Source organism: Panthera pardus, unplaced genomic scaffold (assembly GCF_024362965.1).
Source record: "Panthera pardus isolate Hobbes unplaced genomic scaffold, ASM2436296v1 HiC_scaffold_11, whole genome shotgun sequence".
In the NCBI taxonomy this organism is placed as follows: domain Eukaryota; kingdom Metazoa; phylum Chordata; class Mammalia; order Carnivora; family Felidae; genus Panthera; species Panthera pardus.
In genome coordinates this window covers 43684257-43703757 of record NW_026526666.1, presented here as the reverse complement: position 1 = coordinate 43703757, position 19501 = coordinate 43684257, and the positions used below count along the sequence as shown (strand labels likewise).

The 19501-nt window shown below is 36.9% G+C and overlaps 2 protein-coding genes, 1 long non-coding RNA gene and 3 other non-coding genes across 6 annotated transcripts in view; 5 read left to right on the top strand and 1 right to left on the bottom strand.

Annotated features, from left to right (window-relative positions):
* Window positions 1-1767: 1767 nt before the first annotated feature.
* RABGGTB (Rab geranylgeranyltransferase subunit beta) lies at window positions 1768-10512 on the top strand. Its single transcript, XM_019448856.2, is given in 10 exon segments — window positions 1768-2058; window positions 2061-2104; window positions 3180-3287; window positions 4505-4702; window positions 5272-5377; window positions 6211-6263; window positions 6347-6457; window positions 7129-7254; window positions 9193-9342; window positions 9923-10512. Coding segments are annotated over 10 exon segments (1224 nt in total). The 5' UTR covers window positions 1768-1871; the 3' UTR covers window positions 10064-10512.
* On the top strand, window positions 2942-3020 carry LOC128776011 (small nucleolar RNA SNORD45). Its single transcript, XR_008420987.1, has one exon. It is a non-coding gene; the product is annotated as a small nucleolar RNA SNORD45 (small nucleolar RNA).
* On the top strand, window positions 3583-3666 carry LOC128776012 (small nucleolar RNA SNORD45). Its single transcript, XR_008420988.1, has one exon. It is a non-coding gene; the product is annotated as a small nucleolar RNA SNORD45 (small nucleolar RNA).
* LOC128776013 (small nucleolar RNA SNORD45) lies at window positions 4843-4914 on the top strand. The gene has a single exon (XR_008420989.1). It is a non-coding gene; the product is annotated as a small nucleolar RNA SNORD45 (small nucleolar RNA).
* On the bottom strand, window positions 7256-19301 carry LOC128774704 (uncharacterized). The gene is made up of 2 exons (XR_008419107.1): window positions 19215-19301; window positions 7256-7497 (listed from the first exon to the last, which is right to left on the bottom strand). It is a non-coding gene; the product is annotated as an uncharacterized LOC128774704 (long non-coding RNA).
* Window positions 12111-19501, top strand: part of MSH4 (mutS homolog 4) — an 88995-nt gene continuing 81604 nt past the window's right edge. The window contains exons 1-2 of the mRNA XM_019448858.2: window positions 12111-12438; window positions 13856-14038. Coding sequence (XP_019304403.2) covers window positions 12198-12438; window positions 13856-14038 — 424 coding nt within the window. The 5' untranslated portion in view covers window positions 12111-12197. The remainder of the gene's footprint in view (window positions 12439-13855; window positions 14039-19501) is intronic.

Below are 19501 nucleotides of genomic sequence, written 5' to 3'. Positions count from 1 at the left end.
AAATAAACATTAAAAAAATTTTTTTAAGAAGAGTATGCTTTTGTCTCCCTCTCTCTACCTTTCAAAATAAATAAACTTTGAAAAAAGAATATGTTTTACTTAACCCAATATATCCAAATATGATTTTAGCAATTTACTTTTTAAATTGTTAATGAGATATTTTACTTATTTTTCCTACTAAGTCTATGAAATAGGGTGTGCGTTTTATACTTTATAACACGTCTCAATTCAGATTCACTACATCTCAAGCGTCCCATTTAGTTACATTACACAGCACAGGCCTAGAGACAGAGATGAACTTGTTTTTTCAAAATTAGGGTTTTTGTTTATTTTTGTAACTATTTTTCTTTGGGGGGGGGGATATTTTTATTTTTTGAGGAGGTAAGATATACCAAATTTCAAAAGTACCAGCATATTCAGTGAAAAAGAAGCCTTCCTTAAATCCTGTCCCCAGTATCCTCCTCCTGTAGGCAACTGCTTTTAGTAATTCTGTGCATTTACAAATACATCCATATATTTTCCTACTTTGTTTTCCACACAAATAGTAGCACAACATACATAGCTTGGCACTTTGTTTTTGTTTTCACTTAATATATTTTAGAGATCTTTCCATAGCAATGTATGCAGAGCTTCCTCTCTTTAATGACTGCATAATGAATACAGTGTAGTTTATTTAACCTTTTGATGGTAATTAAGGTATTTGTAACCTTTTGCTAATAAAGACTGCTGCTATGAATATTCTTGCACATAGGTCACTTCATACCCAAAAGACTATTTGTAGGATAAGTATCTATAAATAGAATTGCTGAATGTAATTAAAAGAATTGCTAGAACTTATGCTTCCTACACAGATTTCCATTTTGCTGATCATTACACCCCTAGAACTTAGAATAACATTTGGCACATTCTAGACATCCAATAAATACTTGTTGAATGAATTTATAAAGTAGGAAGTGAGGCTTGTTCTTCATTTTTTCAGCAGTTATGGACTCAATCTGAATGTTACTTTTTGGATCTGATGCTTGCATTATTCTTACTTTGAGCATTGCTTTTCCCAGGAAGTGTGACCTCTCCCTCTCTTCCTTGGTTTCCTTCCCTCTACATCCCTCCCCGATCTGACTTAGAAGCAAAAGAAAGCTGGCGAAATCACATTAATATTTAGGGAAGACTTTTTAAGATAAAAAGTATTAGGGCTAGAGACAGTCATCACTTAATGGTAAAAGGCTCAACCCACCAGAAATATATGCTAAACTTACATGCATTTAATAAAGTAGCCTCAAACATACATGGGAGTATCAATGGAATTGCAGGGAGAAATAATGAAATCTACCATTATAGCAGATTCAACACTCTCAATTACTGATAGCCCATTATATTGATAGCCCACTGTGTCAGGAACTCTTCTCCAAATCGTTACTGAATGTAATAAATTGTAAGGGTATGGGGGCCAATATTTTCTAATGGGTGCTCAAAATGCCAAAGTATGAACGACCTAAGAAAGCACAAACGAAAACAGCTGCAATAACACCCCTAGCAAATCTGAATTTAGTGGAAAGCTTGTGATAGGAACATGAGTGTTTCTTTTTCAAAAGTAATTTACAAAACTTTTCAACTGTTAGCACTTCCTGAAGAAGAGAAGGGAGTAGGCGAGTGAGTCGCATCCGGTACGAAGGCAAACAGGAGGGAAATGGGAACATTTATTTCATTAACATTTACTCAAAAAACGTTTATTGAATACTTACTACGTGCAAGAACTCTACCAATTACCAGCTACTTCAGCTCTTCAGAGTTCAAAGAACGTCAAAATCAAATGACTTCTTAAAAGTAATTCAGATATTTAAATATTACTTAAAACTTTTAGACAAATCGAGATGTTTATGGGACGAAGAAACGGGCGCCAAAGAATTTGGGCTCAGGCAGCGAGGACAGCTATGAGCAGTCGGCGGGGTCCTAGAGCAGCCACGCAAAGTCTCCATCCTACAGGCACAAGTGTGGTCAGCTATGCTGGTGCTCAGAAGGGACCTAAGGGGCGCTTCTGCGCAGGCGCGTGCCGCCTAACTCTCCCCAGGAACCGACCCAAGTTCTCTTTTCGGTCTCAGACATGGTGAGTGAGGTTGTGTTTTGGGTTGGTGCTCGGGTGCAATCCAGGTGGAATGATACCGAGCGGCTCAGTTACCTTAGGGTATTTTCGCAAGTATTAGAGAATGGTTAGCTTGAGATACGGGCCTTGCAAGGTTTCTTTGGGGCTGGGAGAGAGTGAAGTATTACTCAGCATTTTCTGCAGATCTCGCGGGCTCAATTACGGCTTCTAATTTTATCTAGGCTTCTTCCTAAGAGGCAGGCCTCAAGGTCCGACGGCCCGATTTCTTAATCGCTCAAAAAGCCGCGCCAGTTGGTGGTTCCTGTTTCCTTTCTTAATATCGTATGGTTCAAAATCTGTAGAGTCATTACTGGTATGCTCTCTTTGAAGATGTAAATTTTAGGTGGGATCTGGTGGAAATTCACTAAATTCTTTTTTGGTAATCTACGTCATGACCTACTTAACAATGAGGTAGTGCTGTCTCGATCACAATGAGCTAGGTCAGAAGTTCAGGAACTGGAGCAACGTCATTTCCTGAGAGCTTGCTGCAAATGAAGAAACTAAGACTAAAAAGCTGGAAAAGATGAGGCTAAAGGAAATATTAGCTTGATAAATTGAATAATCTTTGGAGTGTGTAGAGGTGGCTCTGAAACCTGAATTTCTAGGATTAGTAAAATTTCATTAAAGAACTTAACTGCAAATTATACGCTAGGTATATATATATTTATGCTTCAGCTTGCTGCTACATGTAAAACCTTCAGTTGCCCTGAATTGATAAGCTTGGATTTTCTGTGGTGTTTATTTTACTTAAAACTCTTAAGTGAAAGGTAAGCAACAGCAGATACGGGTAATAATTTTTTGGGTCAATGATGAGCTGGCATGTATTCTGAATCCGAAGTTGATTATTACTACTTTAGCTCTAGAATTACTCTGAGACCTGAAAAATTACCCGAATCTTACCACGGCTTTAGTGCTTAACTGTTTTTGTGTGGCAAGATGAAATCAAAGTGAAAAATTCAAATGTATGTTGAATATACAAACTGGGGTCAAGTATTAAAATAAGAACAGTTATGAAATCACTGCTTTTTTGTTTTGAAAGGGCACACCGCAGAAGGATGTTACTATCAAATCAGATGCACCTGACACCCTATTGTTAGAGAAGCATGCAGATTATATTGCATCCTATGGCTCAAAGAAAGACGATTATGTATGTATATGATTTTACGTTGAAAATTTATTTTGAAGTGAATCTATAATGCATAAGCAGTCAGTAGGTCAGTAATGGCCCATGTTTCTTAAAAATGGTAACTCCTGCACGCCAAAGCACTGAAGATCCCTCTCTGAGGTGCATTCAGTGTGCCTTTGGACATCAGGTTGAGAGTACATCAGCATTAACGATGGTTCTTGGAAGATTTGGCAGACAAAATAGATTACCATCTGCCTAGATTTGTAAGAGGTTTGAGGTACAAAAGAGATTTGTACTTTGTGGGTATTACTTTCAAGGTCAGTGATGTGTTGGCATGTATTACCTGAGTATATGGCTGATGTGTAATAATACTTTAGCTCTAGAATTACGCTGAGACCTTGAAAAAGTCCTTACCCTAAGTTTCAAAACCTTGAATAGTTTTCCTCCCTGGGACAATCTCAGAAACGTTGAGTAACATACAACTCAAATATTTTTCCTAGTAGTATCCAGACAACAATTGAATTGACCATCTTGGCTAGTTTTGATGAATTTGTGACTTAAGTTCTCATAACCTCATTATGGAGTTGTTAAGGACCATGTTTATCTTTTCCCTGGATGACTCAAGGATTAAGTCTTAACTTATCCCTGCCTTTTTAATCTAGTGCTTACCAACCTATTATTTAAACCCTGAATTTGGGTTCACAGCAAACTAAGACCACTCACCTGATTCAAAATTTTAGTATGTAATAACATCGGTGGACTCTCTACCAGTTTTTATTTTTCTTTGATGAGCTGTTGTTGGCTATTTTATCTTTTGCATGCTTTGGCCATTTTGGTTTTCAAGTAGTTGTATCAGTAACTAATAGGTAATAGATGGGCTTTGTACATATTCCATATATCAATAGGATAGATGTCTAATAAATAACGATGTTAAGTACTCTGAAAGAAATATTTTCCCCAAACTTGAAAATGGTTGGTATATTTTTCACTTCTACTTCTGGTTGGCTCTTAGGAGAGATTGAAGTCCTGTTTGTATTGTCAGTCACAGGTGAATTTATCATATGCCTCTCAGATACTGTCCCCCCACCAAATTTGAGAGGCACAAATTTAAAATCAATACTGATGATGTTAGGATCAACTGAATTAAACAGTATGTGTGGTTAGTTAGCTTTGTATGTTCCATCACTTTTACCCTGCATCAGTTCAAACTGGCACATTAAAGTCATTGTGTATTTTAGGAATACTGTATGTCTGAGTATTTGAGAATGAGTGGTATCTATTGGGGTCTGACTGTAATGGATCTCATGGGACAACTACATCGGATGAATAGAGAAGAAATTCTGACGTTTATTAAGTCATGTCAACACGAGTGTGGTGGAATAAGTGCTAGTATCGGACATGATCCTCATCTTTTGTACACTCTAAGTGCTGTCCAGGTAAATATTTATTAAAATTTAACAGTCTTGGCAGTGTATTTTCTTACTTGAGAACGCAAAAATTGGGTATTAGGAGTATGACAAAATTGATGTCTATGTCAAACAAGTTTCTCTTTTCAAATGAAGCCTGTATTCTACAAGGTCAGTGATGTGATGGCATGTATTAGCTGAATCCAAAGTTGATGTAAATAGTAAAATTCCACTGAGACCTTGAATGATAAAATGTTTGTCTTTGTTGTATGTAAATAATTTGAAAATCTCCAGGTAGAGTTAAATGTTGATTTTCATATTAGTGAAAATGCACAATTAGGGGTTTAAATAGTTAGTATATTTAAAGGTCTTAGAATGCTAAGGTATAGTTTGTGTGTAGGGGATGAATGCTTTATGTTACCAATTTGGGTTTGTTGATAAAGCCTGTGGCATAATAGAAGATAGCCTGCAGATTTGCAGTATGCATAGACAAAAGGACATGTTTGCTTAACAATTTAAAATGTCATTGAGGAAAACATCAGAACAAACTTAGCAGTGTCGAAGAGGTATTTACTTAACGTGTTTTGTTTTTGTTACAGATTCTTACTCTGTATGATAGTATTAATGTTATTGATGTAAATAAAGTTGTGGAATATGTTCAGAGTCTACAGAAAGAAGATGGTTCTTTTGCTGGAGATATATGGGGTAATGTCATTCTAAGCCATGCTACCCAAAATAACCAATTTTAAATTCTGTTTTGGTGTTGATTGTAGTGATAAACTTTGTTGAAAAATTTTAAGTACAATGAATTGGAGACTTTGCTAATAATTATAAGGAGACTTTTAAGTTTTTGATCTTTTCAGGTCCCACTAAGCAGCTGGTCTAACTGAAGTTAAATGGTCTGCTGGAAGTTCCAGCATGCACTGTGTAGTTATATCAGCATACAGGAGAACTGGAACAGAGGGGGCCAGTCTAAAAGATGAGGTAGGTGAAATTTTTTTCCCCAGTATTTGGTGACTTTGTAAAGTTTTTTTCAAACTATTTACTGGCAAGGGAAAAATAGTCAAAAAACTTTACAAACTTACTGGATATTTGAGTGGAGGGAGGGAATAGTACATAGTACTATATTTGATAAATGTAGATAATCTCTGCTTTAGGGCTGAATACAGTGCAGGCCGGAGAGACCAGCTGCTTCATGGGATGTGAAAATCCACTTATATATAATAGGGTAAGTTTATTGTCATTATTAGACATTGAATAGTCCTTTTGGTTCTGTGTTCGTTATCTTCCCTTTCTGGGCATTCTAAGCAACTTCAGATAAATTGCTGTATTTTTGACAAAACTATTTTCTAGTTACTGGTTTCCTCAGAAGTGATTTTGCTTCAGATTTAGCTTTCCTCCTAGTGCCCAAAAAGTAAATATTAAGCTTGAACTCTTGGAAATTTAACCGTGCAGTTTGTTAGTTAACCTGCATTATATATTAGGGTCAGGTTCCTCTGGTAGCACTTATGTTTTGATTTGATTCCATTTTCTTTTAGGAGAAATTGATACAAGATTCTCTTTTTGTGCGGTGGCAACTTTGGCCCTGTTGGTAAGTTTTGAATATTGTATTGGAATAATTAAGTGCCCATGATTATTCTGGAATCTAATAGGCTTATTTTTTTCTGTTTGTAGGGGAAGTTAGATGCTATTAATGTGGAAAAGGCAATTGAATTTGTTTTATCATGTATGAACTTTGATGGTGGATTTGGTTGCAGGCCAGGTTCTGAATCCCATGCTGGACAGGTAATTTATTAATGTGGATTAAAATTGTCAACTTTGAAGGGATAACTAGTGTGGTAAACTGCTAAAATATTAATGGCAGTTTGTGTCTGTTGAATGTGAATGAAGTTAACTTAAATATACTATAATGTGGGATTTTACATAAGAATTGCTTAAATGCAGATAAAGGAAGGCATTTTTACAGTAGTATGTTCTAGCATCCTGTTCCCCACCTCTCCTGAACACCTATTTGCTTGTGCCAGAGAGGCAAATTGTGTTTGTAAAGAGTATTTGTACTGTGGCACATTGTATCTGTAAATAGTTGGTCAAATAAAACTTGCTTTTTAGGGGCACCTAGCTCTCTGTCCATAGAGCATGTGACTTGTGATCATGGAGTTGTGAGTTGAGCCCCATGTTGGGTATAGAGATTACTTAAAAATAAAATCTTGGAAAAAAAAAAATTGGCTTTAGCCATGAAAAAATTTTGACAATAGTATTTCATTACAGAATTGGATCCTAGAATTAGTATGTTTGGATTTGTTCAGGTAGTTAGGTGATACTTACATGTTTGCAATTCTAACTTTTTAATAGAAACCAAGTTTTTAGACATAAATTGGCTTTTTACTTGAGTAGTTTTTATCACTGTTACTATTGAAAAATTATTATATACATGTACTTTATGTCTGTAATTTTAGATCTATTGTTGCACAGGATTTCTGGCTATTACTAGCCAGTTGCATCAAGTAAATTCTGATTTACTCGGTTGGTGGCTTTGTGAACGACAGTTACCATCAGGTGGACTCAATGGAAGGCCAGAGAAGGTATAGTTTCATCAGATATACTGTGTTCTAGTAGCTTTATTATTATAGCTTTTTGTAAATTGTTAATGAGCCTGTCTTTCCACCCCCATTGAAAATTTTCAGTTGTACATCCTAAAAAATGGCCTTGGCAAAAAATTAGAGTTGAGATACTTATTAAGGTATCCATTTAAAAGACTCTTGAAGAAAAGATGTGTATGCTACTTCCTGATGCTGTCTTCAGTCTTCCCTATCCTGAAGTAGAACCTGGAGTAGAATCTGAGGGAAAACAAAAAAAATGGCAAATAACTCTTAGCTTTAAAGTATATTTGTATTTAGACTTAGTATATGAATTCTTAAAGGGTCTTTTTCCCTGTCCTGAAGGCCTTGTATTTTCCAGGGATAGAAATGTAGCTATTTCTTTAAACTTTTAGTTCTAGACCTATACCAGGGAAAATCAGTCATGCGTTAAAAGTTTTGTTTGTATCTGGGACCCAAAGAGGGCTATTGTGTTTAAATTCTTTTAATGTTTATTTTGGGGGGTGGGGTGGGGAGGCTACAAGAGAGGGGGAGACACAGAATCCGAAGCAGGCTCCATCCAGGCTCTGAGCTGTCAGCACAGAGCCTGATATTGGGCTCGAAATCACGAACTCTGAGATTGTGACTTAAGCTGAAGTTGGACACTTAACTGAGCCACCTAGGTGCCACCCCCCCCCCCCCCCCCCCCAGGAGGGCTATTAAGTGAACACCTGTATCTTGTGTAGAAATCGCCATGTCTACTTACTGGGCGAAAGGACAAATAACTTAGAAAATCAATGATTTTTAAAAATTCTGCTAAAAGCTTTCATTTAAAACCTTTATTAAATTTTTTTAAAGAAAAACCCAATTTTTGACATTTTGATTTGGAGGGAAGGGAATCCAGCTTTCCTTCATAGTTTGCATTTCTCTTTAGTTATCACACATTCTCTAAATTGGGTCTGGAAGGGCCAGATAGTAAATGTTTTTAGCATTGTGGGACATACAGTCTTATTGCAACTACGTAATTATCCTGAAGAGCAGATTGTAAGACTTGTATTATAAAAACCATTTATGCATATAAAATCTTTTGGGGTGCTTGCATGGCTCATTTGGTTAAGCATCCAACTTCAGCTCTGGTCATGATCTCATAGTTCATGGGGTCAAACCCCACGTAGGGATCTGCTAATAGTGCAGAGCCTGCTTGGGATGCTCTCTCTTCCTCTTTCTTTCCCTTTCCCTCTCCTTTTCTGACTCGTGCTTTCTCTCTCAAAAATAAATAATAAAGCTTAAAAAAACAAAACAAAACATTGTCTAGATAATGACTCAAAGACTGTAGCTAGCTGGATTTTTGACCAAAAATAATAAGGCATGGTGGTGCTTTTGTCTAGATCGCTGTATTTTTGTTAAGCTTTGCTTGCTCAACATTTATGAATAAGGTAAGGGGTAGGGAAGTACCCATAGGTGGTTTCTAGCTAGTTAAGGTCCAGTGAAAAACCTGGATAATCTTGGACAATTAGAAAATGGGTCAGGGTGGGGATTGCCAGGAATCTACACTTAGTGTAGGAGAGCTTTTAATACACCTATGAATCACCCACTGATTTTGTTGAAATGATTCTTCAATTGAAGGTGAGATGTTCTGCGTTTTTTAAACCCAAGTGACCTATATTTTGAGGAGCTAGGCTTTAGACTGTCTTTAAGCAGGTATATCATAACATTAGCATAAGGGGCATTCTTTGCATATAAAATAGAGGTACAGGTATAGTTTTCACTGAGTAACAAAGCTCTGAAACTTTTAGCATGGGTATCTGTGGATTGAAATGTTTGTTTTCCAGTGATTATCTTTAATTCTAAAGATTATCTTTAATTCTAATCCTCCCCCACCCCATGTTTGGACTAGAGAATAAAATTGTGGCAATTCTCTTGTGGCTTTTTTTTTTCTCCTAGTTACCAGATGTATGCTATTCATGGTGGGTGTTGGCTTCCCTAAAGATAATTGGAAGGCTTCATTGGATTGATAGAGAGAAACTGCGAAGTTTCATTTTAGCATGTCAAGATGAAGAAACAGGAGGATTTGCAGATCGACCAGGAGATATGGCAAGTATATTTCTGACATCTTGTTAGTTACATTTTCAGTGTTGCTTTGAGTTACTTTTATGTTTCCAGGCATGGAAATGGGATAGTATGCAAAGTAGGATACCCTTCTGATAATTTTAATTTGAGAACAGATGATATAAAACAAGTGTACAGAAATTTCTTATCACTTGTCAAGAAAAGTAGTGTATGGTAAAGGTCCTGTGTTAAAAACAGAATTTGAAGCCATCATTTTTATTTTATACATATTTTATTTTATTTTTTTTTTTTTTTTTTTTTTTTTTTTTTTTTTTATGTTTGTTTATGAGAGGGAGAGGGAGACACAACAATCCCAGCCAGGCTCCAGGCTCTGAGCTGTCAGCACGGAGCCCAACATGGGGCTCAAACTCCCCAGCCGTGAGATATGACCTGAGCTGAAGTTGGACATTTAACTGAGCCACCCAGGCACCCCCGTCACTTTTATTTTAGCATAATTAAGCATTTATTAAAGTAAAATACAATGGGATCCAGTATAACTTGTTCAGAAGTAGAGTTTCAGAAGTTTTCATTTGTAATACTTTATAAATTCTTATTTTTTAAATAGGTGGATCCTTTTCATACTTTATTTGGAATTGCTGGATTGTCACTTTTGGGAGAAGAACAGATCAAACCTGTTAGTCCTGTTTTCTGCATGCCTGAAGAAGTACTTCGGAGAGTGAATGTTCAGCCTGAACTAGTGAGCTAGACAGTGAGACATTGCTTAGTATAGTTTTGCTATCTTAACAAAAGTGCTTATCAAACTTAATGTGCTTGAAGTGCTTATCAGACTTAAAAGCTGTGTTACTATTTTGTATATGAATATTAATTATGTACTTATACATAATGTAAAATAAAGATCTTTATTGTATCAGCTTTAGATTATCTTCTGCAATGCTATTATTCTGAGTACAATTATTTGTTTCTGCTTCAGTGTATTTATTTGTATGTTTCCTTAACAGCAAGCTCAGTTTAAAGAACTATTTAAAGAAGTATTGTGTTCTACTTGATTTTTTCCATGTGCTTCTTTCATGTTATATAATAATGGCTAATGTAAATTGGTCTATGTCAATGAGAATGTGAATATTAATAAAAATTGATAAACCCATCCATATATGAATTAAAAGATGCACAAGAATAAATGGCTTTTGAAATTTGGGACTGTTTCATAAGTTTATGGCTACTCTGAATTGGTCACAAAGTAATTTAGGTAAATGGTGCATTTCACCATCTTAGAGTAGGATTGCAATTTGAATATACTTTACTCTTATTTTTTATGATTTTATGTCACAGTGCCAGCTATTCCCAAGGAATTGTTGGCCTTCAAGGAAATGGAAGTTGATAGTTGCCACAATATTTTTTGAACCTGTATTTTCAGAAGCACAGATGAGTATTCTCTGTGAGTTTTACATTCTTGGTGAAAATGTACGGAAGTTGAAATTTTCTCAAGCATGTTGGCAATATTCTATATTAATAGTCCTTTTAAGAATAAGGATTAGTGGGGTTCCTGGCTGGCTCAGTCGGTAGAGCATGGCACTCTTGTGGTGAGTTCAAGCCCCACGTTGGAGGTAGAGTGAATAGTGATGGATCACTTAGACCTCATTCACCAATGTCCATTTTAACATTTTGAAGAAAAGGTGCTTAACATGAGATTGTTGAAATTATTTTGACAGTTAACTAATTTGAAGAGTTTAAGATGAATTGCCACTATTTTGATTCTTCTGAAACTTTGGATAGAACATAATCTCATTTAAATGGTGTCATTGGAACTGGGTGAACTAGGCTGTAAACACCTGATTTATTGAGGTAACAGCTGCCTGAAATCAGTTTTTACATAATGTTCCATTAGTTTCAGGTGTACAGCAGTGACGTCACAAGTGTACTTAAACGCTATGTTTAGTAATATTTAAATGTTTTTCACGTTTATTTTTGAGAGCACCAGCAGGGGAGGGGCAGAGAAGACGGAGACACGGAATCTGAGGCAGGCTCCAGGCTCTGAGCTGTCAGCACTGAGCCACCCAGGTGCCCATTTAGTAATGTTTTTAAGTATCTTCTAATAGTATCTAGGGTATTTTCTCAATCCTAGCTTCTCTATGAAGTTGGTACTGCTATTTCCATAGTCAAGAAAAGTAAAAGGCCCTGAAAGTCATTTGTTGCAAAGCTAGAGCTTGGATTTGTATAGTCTGTTCTTAACTAATTCATACCCACAGTATGAAAAATAGAGAACTGTGGGGGAGAGCTCATCTTTTTTGACCTGGTTCTTAGGGCACTGTGTATATAGTTCTGTGCTTAATGGGTGAAGGGCAATCTTGTGAAAACAGCCTTGTGGATACTGAAGCTGTAGGAGGTTCGTGGCACTTTTCTGTGTTTTGCTATAGAAGCAATGTTAGGCTGAAAACTGAATTTGTCTCCACCAGCAGGCGTTGAGTGTCCAGTGAGGGAGAGTTTGTAAATTTAAAAAGAATTTCAAAAGCGTATTTGAGGGTACGTGGGAAATGTTAAAAAGCACCAAACCCCTTTGGTAAAATAGAGTGCTGTGGTAACTAACAATGGGGCTACCAAATTGGATGGACATCGATGGGCTCTGAAGAATTTGGTTCAGCCGAGTTGTGCCTCATTAAGCTCAAAGCCACAAAGCCAAATCCTGGGAGAGGTGGAGGTACTGGACACCGGTGTGGGTAGGATCCAGGTGTGGATGGGGGAAGTTGGGGTCGGTGCGCCTGCGCGCTGGGGCTCTGTGCGTCTGCGCACGGGGCTCCAGCCCTGTTCTTCGACGCTTCCGTACTTCGGGGCGGTGACGCCGCTCAGAAACCCCAACCTTCTGTCTGGAAAGATTCCTGAGGATGCTGAGGCCTGAGGTCTCGTCAACCTCGTCTTCTGCCCCTGCGGCCTCCCCCGCATTGGGAAAGGCTAGAATTCAGAGTCGTCGCTATAATATCGGACTCCAGGAGACTCCTCAGAGCCGCCCTTCAGCGCAGGCCTCCACGTCCACACCTCCGGGCACGTCTGGAGCCGCCGGCGACCAGAGCAGCAGCAGCAGCAGCAGTGTCCATGGCCACCCGCCCCGCAGCCGACCAGCCCAAGGCAAGGAGTGGTTGGGTGGAGTCACCTGTCAGCCGGAGGTCTGCAGCATCTGGAGGTTCAGGGGGCGGGGGTGGGCGATTACCACAGAGAAGGTTCCGTTGGGATTTGGTTGGAGGATGAGAATGGGGTGCTCTAGGAATTTGCTGGGTCTGAGTGACTGGACTCGGCAAATTGGTTTTATTACAGGGTCGCAATGGTAAATGGCTCAGTTCTGAGGAAGACTGAAATAACTTAGGGTGTAATGCCCTGCCCCAAGTATATGACAAATGGGAGAATTTGTGCAAGAGTTTGATAGCAATGCTAAACCGCTTGGCTCCTAAACCAGGATAGGAAAAAATAGATTTTTTTTTATTTAATGTTTATTTATTTTTGAGAGAGAGAAAGAGAGAGCACAAACAGGGGAGAGACAGAGAGAGAGGGAGACACAGAATCCGAAGCTGAGCTGTCCGCACAGAGCCCGACGCAGAGCCCTACCCGGAGCTCGAGCCTAAGAACCGCGAGACCATGACCTGAGCTGAAGTCGGAGGCTTACTTAACCAACTGAGCCACCCAGGCGCCCTGAAAATAGATTAAATTTAGCGTTTCATCTAATTCAGTTGAATAATATGTTTAAGTAGTTTAAAAATGTATGTACTTCAATGCGAGTTCGACTTATTTATATTAAGACAACTCTCTCTTCGTGGAAAAACTGACAACTCTGATATATCAGTAGGAAAGTTCCCAAACAGGGAAATGAATCCAAATGAATTTAAAACTTTTGGGGGGTGCCTGGGTGGGTCAGTTGGTTGAGTGTCCAACTCTTGCTTTCAGCTCAGATTGTGATCTCCAGGTTTATTAGATCGAGCCCCACGTCGGGCTCAGTGCTGATAGTGCCAAGCCTGCTTGGGATTCATTCTCTCTCTCTCTCTCTCTCTCTCTCTCTCTCTCTCCCTCCCTCCCTCTCTCCCTCTCTCTCTCCCTCTCTCCCTCTCTCTCCCTCTCTCTCTCCCCCTCTCCCCCCCCAAATAAATAAATAAATAAACAAACAGACATTTAAAAAGTTGTTAAAACTCTTGTACTATTTGCATGGCAAGAGAGAGTTTCAATGAAGTCAAATCAGTACAAGAAAAGAAGTCTCATAATTGCTATACAAAGTAAACATAAACATCTGGTGTATTTGAAGAGTAGAAGGTAGTTTATGATTTTATCAAGAGTAGTCTCAGCTTATAGAAGCACATTAGCAAGCACTTGCCTTATATTTTAGTACCAGATTATTTATCATTAATGCCATTAAGTTTGTCACAATTGGCTATTTTTTTAAAGTTGTTATCTGATGAAGTTTTATAGAAAGTGAACGTGATACAAATTACAGCGATTAAAACATCATTGTATATAATTCTGAATCTTTAAGAATTGATATTTCATTTTTCAAATTTAGGTTCATATTTTGGAAACAAAAGATCTAATGCAGAAAACATATTTGCATCAAATTTTACTTTTGGTACAAGCTCATCTTCTGCACGAGATAGTAATTATCCTCAAATACTAAAAACTCCATTGTCTGCTGGAAATCCCCAGAGATCAGGTTATAAAAGTTGGACACCACAAATGGGATATTCAGGTAAAATGAGTGGAATGTTGACCTAGATGACCTTTTGAAACTTTTAAGATTTATAAGTTAGGGTAGTTAAATTCATTTGAAGTTATTTGTAATTGATATGGATGACTGAAAAAAAAAATCAGTTTACATCTATCCATAATTTGAGGTTAAGTTAATGCTACTTAGTTTCTGATATTATTTGTTAATATATCCAGGTCTGCATTATTTTAACTATTCTGACAAAAAGTAAATGAAGGAGAAAACTCTCTCTTATACATGATGTTTATTTAAATTCAGAAATTGATCCTGCTAGTACATCCTGTAGGTTTTTTTGTACTTAAATTTTAGTTTTTATATAAATCTACTAGATTTTCTTGAGGGGAAAATGGATGAACTAATTTCTTCATGTGTAAGCATTCTCTAAGGTACATTCAGTGAAATTGCTTGGATATAGTGTTTGTGAATGTATACATTTACAAGATAATGACGAATTGTTTTTCTAAGTACTTCTACCAGGGTACACTATTACTGGCAATGTATAAGAGTTCTTGTTAATTTACATCCTCTCCAACATTTTGTATTGTCAGACTTAATATTTACCAGTCCAGCAGTTGTAAGATACAACCTAATTGTAGTTTGAGTTGGCATCTTCCTGGTTATCAATGAGGCTGATTCCCGTTTTTTTTTTTTTTTAAGTTTATTTATTTATTTTGAGAGAGAAGAGAGAACATGCATGCTGAACGGGCAGAGAGAGAAAGAGAGAATCCCAAGTGGGCTAGTGCCCTATGTGGGCTTGAACTCACAAACCTCTAGATGGTGATCTGAGCTGAAGTCAAGAGTTGAACACTTAACTGAATGAGCCACCCAGGCACCCGAGGCTGGTTACATTTTGTTGCTTTTTGACCATCTAGCTTTCATTTTTTGTGAAATGACTGTTTGTGTGTTTTTCCCATTTTTCTTTACTTTTATTTTCTAGATTTGTAGAAATTCCTTATATATTCTAAATATATATTCAGAGTACATATTCTTTTTGATGAGTACATTTATTGGGTATATCTTCCCTAGGTTTGTGACTTCTCTTCTTTCCTCCTTTTTTTATGATGTTCTTTAATGAACAGAAGTTCTTAATTTTATACATTAGTAAACATTTTGTCTCCACTTGTAAATGTCTTTTACAGTTGTAAATATGTATAGTTTATATGTCTATTAGGTCATCTTTTTTTTTTTTAAGCTCTATGCCCAGCGTGGGGCTTGAACTCATGACCCTGAGGTTAAGAGTTTCATGCTCTACTGACTGAGACAGCTAGGTGCCCCTATTAGGTTATTTCTTTAATTGTGTTAAGTCTGTATTACTAAAGACTTTTGTAGAGGTATATTAAAATCTCCCATTATGATTGTGGACTTGTCTATTTTCTCTAGTAGTTCTGTTAATATTTTGTTTTGCCTATTTTGAAGCTATTTCATTATTTTTTACAATTTCTTTTGAGAGAGAGAGTGCATGCACACAGGCATACAAGCAGAGGAAGAGCAGAGAGAGAGAGAGAGAGAGAGAGAGAGAGAGAATCTTAAGCATTAGGGCAAAACCAGAGAGAGAGAGAGAGAGAGAGAGAGAGAATCTTAAGCAGTAGGGCAAAACCAGACATGGGGCTCCAACCATAAGATCATGACCTGAGCTGAGATCAAGAGTCAGTCACTTAACCAACTAAGGGGTGCCTGGGTGCCTCAGTCAGTTAAGTGTCCGTCCCACTTTGACTCAAGTTCCTGAATTGGGCTGGCTCAGTGCTGATGGTGCAGAGCCCGCTTGGGATTCTCTCTTTCTCCCTCTCATGCTGCCCCTTCCCCTCCCCTGCACGTGCTCTCTTTCTCTCAAAATAAATAAATAAACTTAAAAAAAAAAAAAGTCAGACACTTAACCATCTGGGCCACCCAGGCACTCAGAAGCTATTTTAATAGGAGCATGAAAATTTAGCATTGTTCTATCTTAGTATTAAAAGATTCTCTTCATCTATAGATACAGTTTTTGCCTTAAAAGTTTTATTTTGTCTGCTATTAATTTGGCAGTTCCTTTTGGTTAGTATTTATAGGGTGTGCGTGTGTATATATATACATACATATACGTATATGTATATATGTATATATATACACACATATATATGTATATATGTGTATATATGTATATATGTGTGTATATGTATATATATGTATATACATATGTGTATATACATATATGTGTATACATATGTATATATATGTATATATATATGTGTGTGTATATGTGTATATATATATATTTATTTATTTTTTACTTCCAAACTTTTACCCTTAGGCCTTTTACATGGTATTTCCTATGCTTAGAAACTCTTTCTTCTCTTCTTCATATAGTCAACTCTTATTTATTCCTCAAGTCTAAGCTTAAATGTTATTCCTTTCAGAAAGCTTTCTGTGATCCTGTAAGATTAGCTTGAGGCTCCCTGCTATGTGCTGCCATTTAACTTTGCATTTTACTAATAGTATGGGTATTTTAATTATCTTTTTTCTCTATAGCACTATGAAGGCAGAGACTATAGCAATCTGGATCCAATCTGAAGATAGAACCATATGGTGATTTAAACAAGGGAGATTTAATATAAAGAATTATTAAATTATAATAAAAGAATCACTATAGGTTATAAGAAAACTCTGTTAGGTGCCCTAGGGCTGAGAGGAGGCCCAAGAGGTCATACTTGGAAGCAGGCCCTTTCCAGAAGCCATTTCCAAGTCTGAGGTATAGATCTCCTTGGAGAAGGTGATATTGAACCTATTGAATAGCAGAGGATACAGATTGGCCAGGAAAAGCTGGTTTACTGTCCCACTGGGGAGTGGTGCTATATAGGGCATTTAATGTTTATCTCTTCTGTTGGCAGGTTAGGTACTGACAGTGTGGTTGACCAGGTCAGCCTTGTTAAGAGGAAGTTCATGATGTTGAGCCCATGCATATCTTTGACACCATGGCTGCTTTGTTCAGAAGTCTATTAAAGAAGCACTGGGGTGGCTGGGAAAAGAGGCTAATTGAAGTCCATAGAGTTTATCATTGTCTACCTGATAATTGAGAGTCTTAATTATCTAGGGCATCTAGAAGATGCCCTTTAGTGAGCATTCACATGAAACACAAATATTTTCAGAGTTTATGCCCATTTAAAGAGGCCCATCTGCATTCATTTCCCCCAGATTTCCTTGACATTATCTTCCAATCTTGTTTCTTCCAGGTCCCTGACTGCCCAGCTAGATCATTACCAACTGCTTATGAATGAGTCTAAATCTATCCTTCTGGTATACTTCTGGTACCTCATTCCAGACATGGTAGACAACCAAATGTACTCCTCAAAGTTCTGTTCATATGAAAGATCAAAATGAGCAAAACAGCTAAAAAAAAATTAGAATAAAATAATAATGCGTATCAACTGTCTCAGTGAAAGAGGAGTTTCATAGCAAAAAAGCAATGGAGAAATTATTAAGGAAAAGCTTATACAAAAGCAGAAATCTTTGAGATACCAAATCAAGATTGGTAGCAAGTATAAATCATTGTAATTGATTTATAAAATTCTCATAAATGAAAAACATTAAAATTTAGTAAAAACTCTATAAGGACAAATATCTCAAAATAAAACATAGAGGGGTATGTGGGTGGCTCGGTTAAGCGTCCGACTTTGGCTCAGGTCATGATCTCACAGTTTGTGGGTTTGAGCCCCATGTCAGGCTCTGTGCTGACAGCTCGGAGCCTGGAACCTGCTTCAGATTCCGTGTCTCCCTAACTCTTACCCCTCCCCTGCTAGTGTTCTTTCTCTCTCAAAAATGAGTAAACATTAAAAAAAATTTTTTTTTTAATTTTAAAAAAGGAGGAAAGAAACTTCAGAATTAAGAAAAAAGAGAAAGAATTTCTTTAAAAAATAGAAAACAAATGGATATATTAAGTTATGTTCAATTTTGATAGTAATTTTCAAAAATACAAATTTAGTATCAGTCCATTAAATTACCCAATATTACTACTGCTACTACTACTACTACTAATCCATTTCAGAAGTTAAGAATGGTAAATATACAGTAAAATTGGTTTATCTTCTATACTACTGATGGAATTGGGGGAAAAAGATCAGTACAGGGGCACCTGGCTGACTTGGTTGGTAGAGCATGTTGCTCTTGATTTCAGGGTTGTGGGTTTGAGCCCCACATTAAGTGTAGAGATTACTTAAATAAACTTAAAAAAAGTCGGTACAATTCTGAAAGAAATCTGACAATATATAGGAGATCCTTAACAAATGGTGGTTTTCCTTTGTTCCAGTGATTGACTTCTAAGGATCCATTTTAAGGAAATAATAAGAGCTTTAGGCACTAGGATGCTAATTATATCAGCATGACAGTGTAAGCATTCTTTTAGAAGTTTAAGGGAGGTATCTTCTGAGTGTACTGAATTTTCACTGGAAGTTAGTATTTATTTTCCAATTAAAAATAGGAAGGTCATGGGGCGCCTGGTTGGCGCAGTCGGTTAAGCGTCCGACTTCAGCCAGGTCACGATCTCGCGGTCCGTGAGTTCGAGCCCCGCGTCAGGCTCTGGGCTGATGGCTCGGAGCCTGGAGCCTGTTTCCGATTCTGTGTCTCCCTCTCTCTCTGCCCCTCCCCCGTTCATGCTCTGTCTCTCTCTGTCCCAAAAATAAATAAAAAACGTTGAAAAAAAAAAAAATTAAAAAAAAAAAAAAATAGGAAGGTCATATTTTATTGTGGAACTTAAAATGATTTCATAGATCTAATATAAACTTGATCATAATGTATAAGCTGGCTTTCAGTTCAAGATCTAGACACAATAAATTTTTTAATCAACTCTTAAGTTAACCACTGACTCGGATAACATAAATGGATAATTTTGTAGACATTGTGATAGAAGGGTAGAAAAGAATCTAGGTCAGGAAGGGATAAGAGGGGGAAAAGGGTCTATTGAAAGATTGACAAGGAAATCAAAGGTAAATTTGTTTTTTGACAATAAAATTTTACACATTTTTTTCATCCATGGATAATGTCCCATATTTAAGTAATTTCATATGCTTTCCAAAAAATCCCTTCTATGTTTTTGTATTTAATTCTTATAACAACTTTGTGAAAAAGGTTTGGTATTTCTGGTTTACAGATGAAGAAATGGTAGCTTTATTATGGTTAAACAACTTACCTAAATATTCATTGTTTGGAAGGCATAGATTTCAAAATCTGTAATATATGTAAAGGTTAGGAGCATCAGATTTGGAGCCGGGCTGCCTGTGTGCAAATTCTGACTCTACTAGTTCCATCCATGCATCAGTTTCTTTATACGTAAATGTAGTAAATAATGATATCTATTTGATAGAATTGTGACAATTAAATTAATTAATCCAAATAAAGAATTTAAAGTAGCCTTGACACATTAATAAAGTATCCAACATTACACATTTAATACACAATACATATAATTGGAGTTTA